Below are 18,600 nucleotides of genomic sequence, written 5' to 3'. Positions count from 1 at the left end.
CATCCCCATCACGACGCGCAGTTCACCTACGGGGGTCAGATCAAATGACCTGCACCTGGAGAGTCGAACACGTCCTCGGACACTCCCGGCACTAAAAGCCATACGCTGATTCATGTTCTTGTCATCATGCAATAAAGCGCTCTAGTCGCTATCACAGAATCTCAGAGACTGAAGAAAAATGCTCACTCATATCATCTATAAAAGGCTTGAGTTCTGACCTTGATAACGAACAAGTATAAACATGCATAACCGTGTCGACGTCATCACTGCATGTTAAAACTGAATGGCACGTGTTCAGTCCCGTCAGAGACAGTCTGTCGGATGGAGACATCAAGCCATGAGCTTACCTCTTTTCAGGTCGGAGGAGGAGGAGGGAGAAGCTGTTATCTTGACAGATGTTACATTTTCAAAATTCCGTGGACAACGTAGTTAAGATGTCAACAGTGAGGATAAGGTTTGATAGTGTCGCGAAGGGTGACTAACCTTTATCCACTGATGTTAGGCCCCCTGGTTATGTTCCCTTTATATAATAGCAGTAAATTGAGGATCGTTCCCTTTATAAAGAAATCCGCGTCTGCATGTGGCTATGTCCCAGTCATGATAATACCAGGGAGGCTATAGCGATCGATAAATTTTCCAAAATTCTGCGGCAAAACAAGTGCACGCAGTTAGGACCTGTCATCTTGATAGCTGCCAAAAGCACGCGGATTTTAAATTCCGCGCCTCCTACGTCCTTAAGGTGGCAGCAGTCAGGTTTGGCCCCGTCAAGATGGTAGCAGTGAGGTTAGCCACGTTCACTTGTTTAACTTACGCGCCCACGTGGTTAGGACCTGTCACCTTGACAGCTGTCAGAAGCACGTGGTTTTTAAAATTCCGCGCCCCACATAGTTAAGATGGCAGCAGTGAAGTTAAACCCTCTCAATGTAGTAGCACTGAGGTTAGCAACATTCACTTGTTTAAATTCCACGCCCACGTAGTTAGGACCTGTCAAGATGACAGCTGTCAAAAGCACGTGGATATTAAATTCCGCGCCCCTAAGTGCTTAAAGTGGCAACAATGACGTTTGGCCCTGTTAAGATGGCAGCACTGAGGTTAGCAACGTTCACTTGTTTAAATTCCACGCCCACGTGGTTAGGACCTGTCATCTTGACAGCTGTTAAAAGCACGTGAATTTTAAATTCCGTGCCCACCACGTGCTTAAGGTGGCAACAATGAAGTTTGGCCCTGTCGAGATAGCAGCACTGAGGTTAGCAGCGCCCACCTGCTTACAAAGTGAGGTTAGGGCCGGTCAAGATGACAGCTGTCAAAAACTACGTGGCCAAGCACGTGGCTTTGTTTACAAACAATGTGACGTCACGGTAATGTGGTTATGACGTAATGGGGTCAATGACCTCGTGGGAAAATGCTGACCCAGCTCCCATTGTCTCTGAACTATCACAGCTCCACAACTCGTGGCCCACGCCGCACTTAAAACTTCCTTCTCGGCAGTGCAGTAGCGTTGTTCGGTGGGATATAGCTTTCTGCTGTAACACCCGATGACGTCCTTCCCACCGTCACACATCTCCTGGAATAACACCGCTCCTAAGCCGAAGTCGCTGACGTCCGTCTGCAAGCACATCTTCCGTCGAGAGTCGGGATGAGCTAGACCGGGAGGGTTGCATATCGCAGCCTTAATGCCTTGGAATGCTGCCTCTTCCTTGGTGGTCCATCGGAACGGGCGGTTGTTATGTAGTACTGCCTTCCCTTCGAAGTGTGGCACGAAGCTGCTATACCATCCACACAAGCCAAGGAAGTGACGTACTCGTCGCTAGGTCCGCGGGCGTTCAGCTTCTACGATAGCTCGATTCTTCTCCGGTTGCCTTTCTAAACCTTCAGATGTTAGGACATGGCGAATATGTTCTACGCGGGACTGGGCGAAATGACACTTCTCCAGTTGCCAAATCAGTCCATGAATTTTCAGTCGTTCCAGCAATTTCTTCAGATGAACAAGATATTCTTGAAAATTCCTGCTGTAGTTTAAGATGTCACCGAAATACACTTGGCAGAATTCTCCAATATATCATAACAATACCTTATCCATCAGTCGCATGAAGGTTACACACGCATTATTCAGTACAAAAGGCATTGCTGTGCACTGGTACAATCCTCTCGGTGTTATGAAGGCGGTCAGAGGCCTAGAACTTTCCTCGACTTCCACTTGCCAGTATCCCGAATTGAGATCCAGTGTGCCGAATATCTTAGATCCACTTCTTTCAGTGACACCTTCAGGTCAGGGGTAGGCGTCATTAACGGTCTTCTCTATTTCAACTTGCGGATTCCACACACAGTCGGTAATCCTCATCTTTCTTCCGTAAGACGACAGTCGATACTCAAGTGGATGTACAGGGTTCGACGGGACCTTGCCCTTCCCTCTCTTCAATCCTCTGAATGACGAAGTTGCGCTTATCCGGGATAATTGGATATGGGCATTGCTTGATGGGTGGGGAAGTGCTGCATTCAATGGTGTGAGTTACAGTGGTAGTCCGTCCTATTTTATTGGTGATAACTTTTGACTTCTCAGCTCCTCTTCTTCACTTGGTTGAAGATGCGTTAACAGGATATCTCCCAAGACTGCGTTGACTTCCGAATCCTTGCTAGTCCGGAGATCTATATTGCCAGACGACCCTCAGACGTCTGTTTTCGAAAAACGACTTCATGAGCTGCACAGTCTAGGAACACCTTGTAATCTACCGAAAAGTAATGTCCTAGTATGTCAGGTATAAGGTTCTGAAACATTGCAACGTTAACTACAATAGGCAGGTCCATCCACTTAGCGGTTAGGTTAGTCGGTCTTTGGATGGAATAGGTTACCCCGTCCGCTGCTTCCGCTACCTTTCCGAGGCAGCGAGACTTCATAGGCGGTAGTAATCTGGCAATAGTCCCATTTACGAATGAGTGGCCTGCTTGGCTGTCGAGTATGGCTGAAAAATTCTCGTTGCCTATCCTCAAGATGACAGCTGGTCGAGGTTGGTCTGTTCTGATCACAATCTGACCAATCTCTTTCCTACTTGTGCAGGACTGCTTGCCTGTCTGGCTTTGAGGCGCTTTCCTGTTCCCGGTCCCACTCCCTCAATCCAGAATGGGCCAGACCTTGTTCTCCGACGCAAAATTTGGCCATTTGTTTTTCACGTGTCCCGTTCTTCAACACTGGTAGCATTTCCTAACCGTGCTGATCTCTTCCGTGGCTTTATTCTGGTGTTCTTCTTCCAAGTGGGCGATGATTGTACACAGATCATCAAAGGATCTCGGTTGCGATACCATCACTAGCGATCTAATCTTGTCGTGGAGTAGCTCTATGATGTCTGGTAGGACCTCGCTCTCGTTTCCTTCAGGATGCAGCCGCATGGAGTGCTGGTTCTTCTGGAGGACGAACGCGCCACCTTTCATGGCGGTGGGTTGTGCATCAGTCAGTAGCTTCTTCTTCACAGAACTCTTCACACCTTCAGAATTAGACCTAGCGAGGAATTCCCTCTTGAAATCAGTCCAGTTTAAGTTCAATCCATTTAAGTTATTCTATCAAATAATGGCTTGCCCCCTTCACTGCAGTGTGACGAGTTGAACGAAGATGTCCTCAAGCAGATTGATCCTTCCTAGTAGACTTACCCATCCCTCGATGAAAGTAGTCGGTTTCTTTTTCAGTCTCCCGTGGAATTCCGCAAGGCTCTTTTTAATCACCTTCGGATCTAGCTGTCCTGTATTGCCGGTAAGCTCAGAGGGGGTTGAAGGTGTGGTGATAGGTCCTGTTCAAAGTAATCTATCTTCTACCACGTGAAGGATGGTCTCTCTCATGTTCTCAACATCGCCCTTGACGCTAGAAGTCCGGTTTTCTAACGTTCCTTCAAAGGCAGAAATATGGATCCCAAAATTTCCCTCAATGGCGGAGATACGATTTCCATAATTTCCCTCGATGGCAGAAATTCTCCCCTCAACCTGTTATTCCACCACCCCCTTGATGTTCGAGACGTCCCTTTCTAGCTGGCTTACCCTACTATTGACCTGCTCAACCTGTTCCAGTCCGATATCTGCTGCGTTAAATGGTTGGTGACGTCATTAATTTGGGAATCGATCTGCCACATTTTATCATCTACGGTGGAACCTTTTAATTCTGTCATTGTTCTACTTTGAAAACCTGCGTGTATACTTGAGAGATTTATCCGGATAAGACTGTAATAGCTTGAGAAATTTCGTCTAAAATAATACCATTTACTTTCGATACATTGTCGGAAAGCTTCTCCGTTGAGGCGAAATTAACTCGTGAAATCTGTTCTGTTAAGGTGGAATCGATTGCCTGTACCTTGCTCATAACGTTGGAACTCATTGCGGTCATATTTATCTCATTTTCGATGACGTGTTCGGTTGTTCTCCCACCTCAATGAAAAACCTTTTTCTGGATATTCATCATTTTAATGAGGTGTTCTTGTAGCCGTGTCTTCAATGATCACTTACTACCGTTCGTGGGAAGATTTCGTTTTGCGAGTTCGTCTAGAAGTTGTTTTACAAACAAAATTTCCAGTTTCACTTTCATTTTATTCTGATTTCCACTTACACTCTTATTCACTCAGCTTGTCACGGTCGCCACTTGCTGTATTCACACACGAGATGCTGTCACACATGTAAACTGTTATATTTACAACTTGTATGCACATTAACAGTTGCACATCAAATGAACCACCATCTTGAGCTCAATCGACTGCACATTAGCATGTCTACCAACTACAGAACACTTGTACCAACACAACATAACTACTTCAACGGCAAAACACAACATGAGTTCATATACATAACTCGATTAACCATTCTCACTAACAACTCAAGGCTGTCCTTTTATATACTTTGCCTCGCCAGGCTTCCAGAAAAGTATGAAACAACATGCTTTCTGGTATCTTCTCGAGTCTCCTATATACAAATGAGTAGAACAACATTAGGTAAAACTCGAGTGACCTCAGGACAAGGGTGCACGCTTCTAGACTTTTACCCTGTGTTGCACAATATTACATCATATTTACAGGTAATAACAAATTGTATAATATTAATTACGTGTTCTTACATTAAATAAAGTCATATTAATAAACATGCAGCATGATTATCGTGACATACCCTCACATTTTCAGCTACACAAGACAGATCATACAACACACAAATAATAAATGATGTAACCACGATTTATACAAAATAAAGTCCGTACTGACAACCTGCCCTATATAACTGCATATATAATACGTAGTAATAATAATAATAATAATAATAATAATAGACGTAAACAAGTTCATAAATCGAAATACTAGCGTACATAGCCACATCTCACAAGTAATAATATCAATAATACATTAATAATCTATCTATTAGACCGTAATACTAATAATAATTTGTCTAAGCATTTAGCTTTGTTGGTAACCTTTGAGTACAGTAGATCTTGCAAAATTCATTTCTGTTGTGCTTAGTTTAGTGACATACGGTTCGGTACTGGTATCGTAATTAGGATACATCTGAAAGTAGTTTAAAATTACTGTAGTGTACTGTACAGTAGTATACAAGTAATATCCTATTAGAATTTATTGTCATTATTTTATTATTGTAAATTATTTGTGTAGTACTGGTGTAGTAGAGGTATCCGTAGAAACTCTTACTAAAATATTGTTGTTGTAATTAGAATAGGCTTAATTGCAGTTTGGAATTGTGTAGTTCTTGTGTAGACTATTACTTTCGATATTCAGTAATTAACAGCAGTTTTTATCCTGTCAGGGTTTGTAGGATAAAAAAAATAGAACACGACTAAGTAATATTGTAGTGTAGTCATATATTAATTACCTTATTGTTGTGTACTATCCCAGACAATATACCCCTCCGTTCATTTATTTTTTGCAAATAAGTTATTTTATTTTTAATTTCATTTTTTCCCCGTAAAGAATGGCTAAGGAGCGCGAGTGTTCTTACTGTGGGTGTAGCGAGGCATTGAGGGGTATGAGGGAGGAGTTGGAAAGTTTGAGGGAGATAATTAGGATTCTCACAGAAGACAGGAAGGAAGATAGGATTCCCTCAAACAATATACAGGTTACAGTAGGTGTACAAGAGGGAGGGGAAGGAAAGGGAGGAGTTGTAGAAGACAGGTGGTCTAATGTTCTAAGGGGAAGGAGATTGCAGGTTAAGGGCTCTATTCAGGATCAGAATTCAGGACAGGTGTCTGTGCGAAATCGGTACGAGTCACTCCAGGTAGAACAACAGAGGGAAGATGAGGGACAGGGAACTGTTGGTGAGATGTGTGGAAGGAGGAAGGTAAAAGGTAGGAAAGGAAAACATAGTGTAGAGGATAGGAAAAGACATGTGGAACAGGGTCATGGGAAGGAGAAAAGGGAGGAGGAAGTAGCTTCTGCAGCTATCAGGAAAGATAGGGCTGACCACGAGGGGAGGGGATCAAATGGCGTGGGTAGGGTTGAGGCTCTGGTCATGGGGGATTCCATCGTTAGACACGTGGGGAAAGTGTGTGGAGGAAAGGGTACCAGGGTAGAGTGTTATCCAGGAATTAGGTTGAGGCAGATGTTGAGGAAAGTAGAAGAAAGGGAGGAGGGGAAGGAGAAGGTGGTAGCGTTTCATGTTGGTACCAACAATGTAAGGCAAGCTGATATAAGTACCAACATAGTTGGAGATGTGTGGGATCTGGTAAATGCAGCATGGGTGAAGTTTAAGAAAGCGGAGATTGTTATTAGTGGAATACTGTGTAGAAGGGATACTGACTGGAGGGTGATTGGGGATTTAAATGAGACTATTGAGTGGGTATGTGGGAAACTGGGAGTGAAATTTCTAGATCCTAATGGGTGGGTAGGAGATAGGGATCTGCGCTCAGATGGCCTTCATTTTAACCGCAGTGGTACGTATAAGTTAGGAAATTTGTTTGGAAGGGTAATAGGGAGGTACATTCAGGGAAACGGGGTGGCCTAGGGAGCAGTGATAAGGGAACAGGGAACTGGAAATCAAGTAGGGATGACATAAAATTGTTAGTATTGAACTGTAGAAGTATTGTAAGAAAAGGAATAGAATTAAGTAATTTAATAGATATATATTTACCAGATATTGTAATAGGAGTTGAATCATGGCTGAGAAATGATATAATGGATGCAGAAATTTTCTCACGGCACTGGAGTGTGTATCGTAGAGATAGGATAGGAAGGGTGGGAGGGGGAGTGTTCATTCTGGTGAAAGAAGAATTTGTAAGCTACGAAAAAGTTAGAGATGAGACACATGAAATTCTAGGTGTAAGGCTCATTTCTAAAGATAGTAGGCAACTTGATATATTTGGAGTGTACAGATCAGGAAAGGGTAGCACTGACGCGGATTCGGAATTATTTGATAGGATAGTCAGCTATGTGGGAAACGACATGGAAAGAAATGTGATTGTAGCGGGAGATCTGAATTTGCCAGACGTCAATTGGGAAGGAAATGCGAACGACAGGAAGCATGACAAACAAATGGCAAATAAGTTAATATGGGAAGGACAGCTGATTCAGAAAGTGATGGAACCAACCAGAGGGAAAAATATCCTGGATGTTGTGCTGATAAAACCAGATGAGCTCTATAGGGAAACTGAAGTAATAGATGGTATTAGTGATCATGAAGCTGTTTTTGTGGTAGTTAAAAATAAATGTGATAGAAAGGAAGGTCTTAAAAGTAGGACTGTTAGGCAGTACCATATGGCTGATAAAGCAGGCATGAGGCAGTTTCTAAAAAGTAATTATGATCGGTGGAAAACAGTAAATAAAAATGTAAACAGACTCTGGGATGGGTTTAAAGAAATTGTTGAGGAATGCGAAAACAGGTTTGTACCATTAAGGGTGGTAAGGAATGGTAAAGACCCACATTATTATAACAGAGAAATAAAGAGACTAAGAAGGAGGTGCTGACTGGAAAAAAATAGAGTTAGAAATGGCTGTGGAAGTAAGGAGAAACTGAAGGAACTTACTAGAAAATTGAATCTAGCAATGAAGGCAGCTAAGGATAACATGATGGCAAGCATAATTGGCAGTCATACGAATTTTAGTGAAAAATGGAAGGGTATGTATACGTATTTTAAGGCAGAAACAGGTTACAAGAAGGACATTCCAGGAATAATTAATGAACAAGGGGAGTGTGTATGTGAGGATCTTCAAAAGGCAGAAGTATTCAGTCAGCAGTATGTAAAGATTGTTGGTTACAAGGAAAATGTCGAGATAGAGGAGGAGACTAAGGCCAAAGAAGTAATAAAATTTACATATGATAACAATGACATTTACAATAAGATACAAAAGTTGAAAACTAGAAAAGCGGCTGGAATTGATCAGATTTCTGGGGATACACTAAAGACAATGATTTAGGATATAGTACCATATCTGAAGTACTTATTTGATTATTGTTTGGTCGAAGGAGCTATACCAGATGAATGGAGAGTTGCTATAGTAGCCCCTGTGTATAAAGGAAAGGGTGATAGACATAAAGCTGAAAATTACAGGCCAGTAAGTTTGACATGCATTGTATGTAAGCTTTGGGAAGGCATTCTTTCTGAATATATTAGACATGTTTGCGAAATTAATAACTGGTTCGATAGAAGGCAATTCGGTTTTAGGAAAGGTTATTCCACTGAAGCTCAACTTGTAGGATTCCAGCAAGGTATACCAGATATCTTGGATTCTGGAGGTCAAATGGACTGTATCGCGATTGACCTGTCTAAAGCATTTGATAAGGTGGATCATGGGAGACTACTGGCAAAAAAGAGTGCAATTGGACTAGACAAAAGAGTGACTGAATGGGTTGCTATATTTCTAGAAAATAGATCTCAGAGAATTAGGGTAGGTGAAGCTTTATCTGACCCTGTAAAAATTAAGAGGGGAATTCCTCAAGGCAGTATTATCGGACCTTTATGTTTTCTTATATATATAAATGATATGAGTAAAGGAGTGGAATCGGAGGTAAGGCTTTTTGCGGATGATGTTATTCTCTACAGAGTGATAAATAAGTTACAAGATTGTGAGCAACTGCAGCGTGACCTCGAAAATGTTGTGAGGTAGACAGCAGGCAATGGTATGATGATAAACGGGGTTAAAAGTCAGGTTGTGAGTTTCACAAATAGGAAAAGTCCTCTCAGTTTTAATTACTGCGTTGATGGGGTGAAAGTTCCTTTTGGGGATCATTGTAAGTATCTAGGTGTTAATATAAGGAAAGATCTTCATTGGGGTTATCACATAAATGGGATTGTAAATAAAGGGTAGAGATCTCTGCACATGGTTATGAGGGTGTTTAGGGGTTGTAGTAAGGATGTAACGGAGAGGGCATATAAGTCCCTGGTAAGACCCCAACTAGAGTATGGTTCCAGTGTATGGGTCCCTCACCAGGATTTCCTGATTCAAAAACTGGAAAAAATCCAAAGAAAAGCAGCTCAATTTGTTCTGGGTGATTTCTGACAAAAGAGTAGCGTTACAAAAATGTTGCAATGTTTGGGTTCGGAAGAATTGAGAGAAAGAAGAAGAGCTGCTCGACTAAGTGGTATGTTCTGAGCTGTCAGCGGAGAGTTGGCGTGGAATGACATTAGTAGACTAATAGGTTTGAATGGCGTTTATAAAAGTAGGAAAGATCACAATATGAAGATAAAGTTGGAATTCAAGAGGACAAACTGGGGCAAATATTCATTTATAGGAAGGGGAGTTAGTGATTGAAATAACTTACCAAGGGAGACGTTCAATAAATTTCCAATTTCTTTGAAATCATTTCGGAAAAGGCTAGGAAAGCAACAAATAGGGAATCTGCCACCTGGGAGACTGCCCTAAATGCAGATCAGTATTGATTGATTTATAATAACACCTACAAATCGAGCTCGATATCTTCGCTATTTACCCATGAGTTTAGAGAACTGGCCCCAAGATATACTAGTCATTACACACTTGCAACAAACTGTCAGCCGAAAAGTTCTCTTTAAATAAGATAACACCTTCTCTCTCTTGAGGAAGCCGACAAAACTTCTAGAATTCTTGATCTCTAAGTAATTGTCTTATTTTCTTAGAGTCCAAAAGAATATTATCGGAACTGAATAAGCTGACACAGGTTTTGTAGGCAGTTGTTACTCTCCTCAGAGAGATGCAAACTTCGCAAAATATAAGAGTTTCTTCTTTGCAGGATAACAAGGTTGCTGATCAGCTGCAGGAAAGCTGATTTCCAAATGAGGAAATCTGTTAAGAATATGTGGGTATTACGGAGTTTTTCCAATGATAAAGGCCAGTGTCTGATCTGGAGTAACTTAAGTATCACTAGGCCTGGAAGAAACAAAAAATTTGTCTGCAGATGAATGAGTGCGCCATATGGATAAACGTGAAGGAAATATTTATGAGCAAAAAGTAGAAGTAAAAGCAAGTGCTAGGAGCAAACTGTAGGAGTACAAGAATTTCCTCATCTTGGTATTAATATGATTATCTTCTACTTGCAAGCAAATTCTTTCTGGAGTTAAGTAAATGGTTCCCTGGTACGGAGGTTAAAAATAGTCAAGAGTATAACTATACAGGTTGTCTGAAAAGAGTTGAGGTAAATATAAGAGGACATAGAGTTTTGAAAACAACATCGATCTATAGCAAACTTTGCTTCCTCGCAGTGAAATCTCGCAGCAAATTCGACAAAGAAATGTAAGTTCAATCGTGAGCAACTTTTGACTCTGCCTCTGCAGCATGTAGCCCAGAGAACTCCTGGGCGGTGCGGTACCGTAGTCGCTCGCTCACATGCAATTTTGCTAGTACTGGCGGCGTGTCACGGAGCAGCATCTGATCATCATGCCCGAATGATGCAACATCTATATTGTGATTATCATGTGCTAAGGTATCCTTAACAGACTGGCGTAGAAAACCGCTGAAATCCTAATACTGAAACTCCTCCTGTGTTTGGATGACTAATATGCATTTGTTTTATAAAGAATTTCGGTAAACACAGTACATTTCGTGCATGTCAAAGTGGACACACAACAAAATAATTATTAAAATGACATACCCACATAACATAATTACTTAATGAAAGTAAACCTTGCAAGCACGTCCTGTGGTATTGACAGGTATTAAAGACTAAGTATAGAACAGAGTATCCTAGGATATAGGCCCATAACCCTAAGTCCAAAGTAGATCCGTACATTATTATTATTGTCTTTTCATTGGTGTTAATAAAAATGTACACTACTATTAATAACAAACATTTTCTTTACGTCATTTTGATTTCATGACGTAACAGGCTGGGACTTTATAGCTCGAATTAAGTTGCAATTCCAACTTCTAGTATTTTAAGAAATCAGAGATTAAATATTATCTCAGAAACAAAACATTAAATTGAGAAAAATGGCAAGTTCACAAGGATACATCTTGCCGTAGGATGTAAGTGGGCATTAATGAATCATGCCTTCAGCTTCCATATGCAGGCCTCTTAATTCAACGCCATCTGGCTACCTGCTTATGAAATCGGGCGTTCCATTTCACCCCAGACCTACTAGATGACAGAGTGACTTCAATTTCTCTTAAGTGTCTATGGCTGAGTTTTGTTGGTTAAACACGAAATGTGTCAACAGATATCCTTTACATCCTACACTGTACAAGGAGAAGTATCGATCAAATCTTTTATTCACTCTCAAAAATCCTATCACTTTTGTTGGTTTTGAACCTGTGACCATGGGATCCAGAGGGTGACACACTACCACTGATCCACGAAGGAGCTAAGTTAAGGGGTGACAACTAAATTGTACTTACCTGCTTTCTTCTTTGACAAAAGGGACCAGTTCTTCTATGATTGTTTCCTTCTTAATGTCTGCAGTAGGCTGTAAATAAAGAAAGTAATTAAGAAAAGTAAAGTAAGGAAGTAACAATATACAAATAAGTAGGAAAACTGATAAGATACATTTCTTAGTTGCATAATAAACATATTATTAATTTATCTTCCAATGCCAAAATATAAGTGTCGGAAAGGAAGTAGCAAGTCATAATTACACAGAGAGATCAACACACAACAGGATAAACATAGGAAGGGAGAGAAATATGAAAGATGGACAGGGACAATCTCCACATCTAGTCTTCTCTTCTTCCTACACTGCTCCCTCATGTACTGAGGTGTTATTAATGCTCAGCAGAACATTCACTACTCCTCCTTGCAAACTTATTGTACATAGAAAAGATGAACGTTTTCCTTGTGACGGACATGAGCATTATGACTTTTTAAATCACACCGAGCTCTAATAGATAAATGGAGGTAGCACTGCATAATGGGAAACTATGATGACAGAGTTAGTGGTCCAACATAACAGTGAATATATGCCTGTCTCTTCCTTACTTGTGTCTTGTATATAGTCATGCAAATATTACTGGACCTAGCAAATGTACCCATGTTTCACAACAGACTTCTGGACTGTATATGGATTTCTAGTAAATAACTGTACACGCTGTAAGATTATATTAAATTCCATTTATCTTAACGTTACCTAAGAAACACCACAGGGAGGTCCCGTTAAGGTGTTTGTCATGGAAATCCTAGCCTGGGGAGTTTTAATCATAATGACAGGCCACCTTTCCTACTGCCTTTTTTATTGAAATCAAAGAATTTCATTTTTTGTCTGTATTGAACTGAGAATGTAAGATAGGAAACTTTTAAGTTTCCTATTTAAATTTCCTACTGCCAGAAACAGTCGAGTTTGGGAGTTTCTATTATAGTGCCCGGCCACCTTCCCTAATGCAATGCAAAACTGGCTTGGAAGTCTCCAATATAATGGCAGGCACTCTAGTACCCTGCCAGTAACAGTCGTTTTGGGGGCGTTTTCATTACAATGGCAGGCCCCTGCCCAATGCCAGTCACAATCAAGTTGAGGAATTTTGATTAAAATGGAAAGCTTCCTCGCCTACTGTCAGTCTCATTCGAGATGAGGAGTTTAGAATATAATGTCAGAATCCAATACCTACTGCAAGTACCAGCAGATTTGTGGAGTGGCAAGTCCCATTTTCTACTTCCAATCAAAATCGAGTTGGGGATTCTTCATTATAATAGCAGGACCCATCAATATTACTACCAGTTAAAATCATGTTCCGTCGCCATAAGACCTATCTGTGTCGGTGCGACGTAAAGCCCGTAACAAAAAAATCATGTTGTGGTGTTCCTATTATAAAGACAGGTGCCTTTACCTGCAGTACTTCGAGTCACAATTGAGTAAGGGAGTTGCAATGCCTGTGAGAGTTGAATAGGGGATTTTTCATTAAAAAGGCAAGTATCCTCTCCTCCTGCCAGACACTATTGACTTTAGTGAGTTTTGGTTGTAACGGAAGGGTTCCTTCCCTACTGGCTGTCACAATGGAGTCGGGAATTTTCAGTATAATGGCAGACCATTCGTCCTATTTCCAGTCGCAATAGGGTTGAGGTGATACCCTTTTCTTCTGCCAGTCACAGTCATGTTTGGGAGTTCTGATTATAATGACAGGCTACCTTGCCTACTGCCAGTCATTGTCAAGTTTGGTATTCTTCATTACCATGGTAGGCCATTTTCCTACTGCAGGTCACAGTTGTTATAATAAAAGGCCCCAATTGCTACTGTCAGTCACAAAGCAGTTGGGAAGTTTTCATTATAATGGCAAACCTCCTTGCCTACCTGCAGTCATATTTCATTTGGGATATTTAATTATAATGGCAGACCCCATTCCTACTGCTAGTGAAAACGGAGTTGTTGTATTTTCATTATAATGACAGGCTTCCTTGCCTACTACCAGTCACCACTGACTTGGGGAGTTTTAATTATAATGGAAGCCCTCCTTGCCTACTGCCAGTCATAATGCAGTTTCGAAGTTTTCATTATTATAGCAAGCCTCCTAGCCTACTGACAGTCACAATCGAGTAGGGGAGTTTTCATTACAATGACTGCAAGAGTCGAGCTGGGGATTTGTCATTATAATGGCAGGCCTCCTTGCCTACTCCCAGTCACATTTCATTTGGGGATAGTTAATTAAAATGCCAGACCCCATTCCTACTGCCAGTGAAAACAGAGATGTGGTATTTTCATTATAATGCCAGGCTCCCTTGCCTACTACCAGTTACCACTAACTTGGGGAGTTTCAATTATAATGGAAGCCCTCCTTGCCTACTGCCAGTCACAATGCAGTTTGGAAGTTTTCATTATTATAACAAGCATCCTAGCCCACTGACAGTCACAATCGAGTACAGGAGTTTTCATTACAATGACTGCAAGAGTCGAGCTGGAGATTTGTCATAATAATGGCAGGCTCCCTTACCTACTTCCAGTCACAATCAAGTTGAGAATTTTCATTATAATGGAAGGCCCCCTTCACTACTGATATTCACAATGAACTCTGGGAGTTTTAGTAATAATCATAGACCCCTTTCCTGCAGCAAGGCACAGTTGATGTGGGGAATTTCTGAGAAATGCCAACAGTGAAATCATCTTGGTTGTAGAAGGGAAACTGAAGGTGGAAGGAATACAGTGATAGTCTTTTTAAAGATGAGAAATTATCCTTTTTTTCACCTGATGAGAGAATGAATGAGACTTGTCTGGAAATAATAAAAAAAATGATGTTATGCATGTGGTAAAACTTCAAAAGAATGGTAAAGTCACGGGTTCGGATGGAGTATGTGCTGAAGTTCCCTAAGTAATGTTAGAACAGGCATCCACTGACTCAATATTTTAACATTTTAATTCAATAGAATATATATCTCAGGAGAGATGCCACCTAATTGGCTAATGTACCACTCCCAAAGAACAGCAACTTTTCTCAATGTGATTATTATCGTACTGTTAGTTTGATTTATCAAGAACTGTCCTTGAAACATCCTCGCGAATCATTCACATCTAAATAAATGAGAAATGTGAATTTCTGATGGAACAGAATAAGTTTGGTTTCCAAAATGTTGTTGGTACATGTGAGGCACTCTTCTCTTTAAATGTACTGATGCAGAGATTCTGGGATATAAATTTCTTTTCTATGCATGTCTCATAGATTACAAAAAAGAGCATTTTATTATGTCAGGCATAGAAAGCTGATTGACCGTAAAGATCTACGCATAATCACTATCCTGTAGTGGAATCAGATTGGAGATCTCTGAACAGATCAAGGAGCTTCAGAAATGCCTTCAATCAGTAAAGATGTCCATCAGGATTGTGTACTTGTCAACTCTTTTGCTTCACATTTATTCTGAGGTAATATTTAAGGAAACAGTGACTTAATGTGGCAGAATCAAGATAAATGGGGAAGTTATAAACAAGATTGATCGATCGATCGATCGATCAATCAATCAATCAATCAATCAATCAATCAATCAATCAATCAATCAATCAATCAATCAATCACCTGCATTTAGGGCAGATTAGTATATCACCTTTCAATTCATGATTAAACGCTTAGTCCAGCTTAGTGAAGAGTTTGGTTTTTGTGTTAACCACTCCAAAACAAGAATAATGGTGTTCTCTAAACAGACAATACGAGGAAATATCATAACTACAGACAGTATAGTCCAGTCAGTGTCCTCCTCCAAATAATTAGGTACAATGTTCAATGACCAATGTGATTCGAACTGAGTGATAAAATCTAGAACTGAACACGCCATTATCATCTCAGTCTGCAGCTACATGATCCATTGCTATGTTTTCTCCGAAATGGATGTGAAAGCTGGGCCAAGGATCCAAGGACTGAAAAACAAACCGATGTCTTTGAAATGTATCTGTATCACCATCTAGTGTGCATACCATGGATACAGAAAATTTCATATATCCACGTTCTTAATTGGATGAAAAAGCAAAAAGAACTGCTGCTTAGTATAAAGCAAAAGAAAACTCAATACCTGGTACATGTTATGAAAGGAAAATGATATAAATTATTACAGCTAATTACTGAAGGAAATATACATGGGAAAAGGTCCACTGGGAGACAGAGATTTCCATGACTAAAATACATATGAAGATGTACTGTGCATCAGAAAAATCTGTTCACACGGCATTGTTCAGATTGGATTTCCAACCTCTGCTCAGAGACTGCGACTGTTCAGAGACTCTCCTCCTCACGACGGGATGCACCTTCTTTGCAAGAGAACATCCTACAGTACTACAGGCTCATCTTCTGTTCCAAGTGCTGAAACTTCACATGAACACAGTCAGCATTCCAAGCTTCAGCATATCGATCTTCCATAAGCTCTAAGAATAACATGACTGTATGATAATTCACAAACTCAGAAAATATCCCCTGGTTCACTAGAAGGTGCAGCATGCAATGCCTTTTTATCTACTAAAACAAGAAACAAAGATGTGAGGAAAGATTTCCAACCCTTGGCAATATAATGTTACAGTATTAAGCTTTCAGCAACTCCTGTGGAATATCACATCTACAAAGTAGAAGGACATAGTTTATCGAAGAGATTTTCTCCATCACATTATTATTATTACAGGTTCACATCACACTTACTACTTGCATGGTTCCTTGACAGGCTAAGACATAGGAAATATGTCCCACAAGAGGTCTTTTATGTTCCAGTAAGTATACCAACATGAGGCAGGTGTGTTTGAACACCTTAAATAACTCCAGATTGTTCAGGGATTGAACGTGCCAACCCTTTACAACAAGAGCAACAGGTCTTTATTTGCCAGTAAATTTACCAATATGAGGCTGGTGGGTTTGAGCACCTTTAATACCCCCAGGTTCATCAGGGATTCAATGTGCAAACTCTCTAAAATATGAACTACTTCTAGTGCAAGAACATAAATATAAATTCAACTTACAGACATGATGATGCAGAATAACAGACCTATTCCTTCTAATTCTGCATTTTCACCATTAATGTAATCATATAAATAATTTTATACCAATTTTAGATTAGTATAAAAAGTTACTATATTCTCAGCTACTTGGAGAAAAATTGAATCATGTATAAGTTTTTAAGCTTAGAAGACAAAAATAATGTTTTCTTCCCTCTCCAGTGCTTTGTTTACAGTCTCTCTTTCTATGTCCAGCATATCGAATAATCAACATCTTCCAAAAACATGCCTTTACATGGTGTCGTTCTACCATGGAAATGAATACAATGATTAAGGTGTCGGCCTTTTGCCCATGATAGTTTCGGATAGACCCCCCCTCCAGCCCAAAAAACATAACCATGTTGAAATGTGGAGGTACAGGTAGAATTTTGTGACCAGTCATGCTTAATCAACTGCTAACTGTTAAATTCAAATCACTGCATAAAATGGTACTTACAAGTGAAGTATTTCCTGTTTCCTCAAGACAGACCGGTTCCTGTTTGATCCTTGCTTCCAGCTCCATTTCACAAAGTATACCAAGTTTTAGATGGTGCTGGGGATGTATAACACTTCCACTGACCTCACACTGAAAAATGAACCAGAATCATTTCATTACTGTTAATGTTGTTTGAGTCATCAGTATACAGTCAATACTGTAGTCTTAGGTGATGGTTGATGTTGTGTTCTTAGCCACAGGACCTCCTGGTTAAGAAGCTGAGGGACATACATATTCACTGAAAAAATATCTTATATACATTGGTTGGGATATATTTGCACTCCCTTGGTGAAAACACTAACATTATGCCAGTTACTAATTTCTCACTACAGCTGGGTCTAAAGAGTAATTTGTTCCACCACTCTGTACGCACCTACCTTGTTCTACATTGTAGTGTCCGGTAGAAACAGTCCACCCTTTTGATATAAGTCCTACAGTAATACAAAATAGGAAACGTAAACGAGTAGACTGGTTATTGATTTGTAACATAATGCCAGTGTGTAGCACAATACCACAAATCATGTTTAATTTTCATTTTGTGAATATCACATTTATCGGATAACCACCGTCCCTTGCGATGCACTCATGGAGTCGAACTGCTGTACATTACTTTCACCACCATTTCAGATGGAATAGCTTGGACCTCTTCACGAACGCGTTGCCACAGGGTATCTGACATGTGTAACACTGCAGCATGTTTGTTTACTGAACACCTAGGACTCCTGCCAATAGCATTCCGTACTCTCTAAATGTCTTCAGGGTATCTGACATGTGTAACACTGCAGCGTGTTTGTTTACTGAACGCCTAGGACTCTTGTCAGGAGAATTCCGTATGCTCTCAATGTCTTCAGGCTATCTGACCTGTGTAAAACTGCAGCGTGTTTGTTTACTGAACACCTAGGACTCCTGCCAATAGCATTCCGTACTCTCTAAATGTCTTCAGGGTATCTGACATGTGTAACACTGCAGCGTGTTTGTTTACTGAACGCCTACGACTCCTGTCGATAGCATTCCGTATTCTCTCAATATTTTCTGGCGACCGCACTCTCCTTGTGTTTCCCAGTGGCTTCGTTTTTGTGGGAGTTGAGGTAGCACGGAGCTGCTCAACCAACCTCAGAATTATGTGCTGTTCTGGTGCTCTTCCATGTCTACCAATGTCGAAACTTCCGCTGCGTAGCTACCACACTGTCACCACTTTTTGAATACGCTTCAATCACAAAAGCACGATGAGTCGCGGTCCAACACTCCATGATAACCAGTGGTTTAGTTGGACCGGAACGGGCCGGAACGCCGTTCCGGA

General features: G+C 40.6%; 1 protein-coding gene across 2 annotated transcripts in view; it reads right to left on the bottom strand.

The window, feature by feature from the left end:
* The window catches only part of LOC136874619 (gastrula zinc finger protein XlCGF46.1), an 84,495-nt gene that overhangs the window by 46,392 nt on the left and 19,503 nt on the right, over nt 1-18,600 (bottom strand). For both annotated transcript variants that reach the window (XM_068227978.1, XM_068227979.1), the window contains 2 exons: nt 17,262-17,390; nt 11,778-11,845 (listed from right to left, as the gene is read on the bottom strand). In XM_068227978.1, the coding sequence (XP_068084079.1) occupies nt 11,778-11,845; nt 17,262-17,390 (197 nt within the window). The remainder of the gene's footprint in view (nt 1-11,777; nt 11,846-17,261; nt 17,391-18,600) is intronic.

The sequence above is a fragment of the Anabrus simplex genome, chromosome 5, assembly GCF_040414725.1.
Source record: "Anabrus simplex isolate iqAnaSimp1 chromosome 5, ASM4041472v1, whole genome shotgun sequence".
In the NCBI taxonomy this organism is placed as follows: domain Eukaryota; kingdom Metazoa; phylum Arthropoda; class Insecta; order Orthoptera; family Tettigoniidae; genus Anabrus; species Anabrus simplex.
Note: the sequence above shows the minus strand (reverse complement) of the source record. Positions and strands in the feature narration are given on the sequence as shown.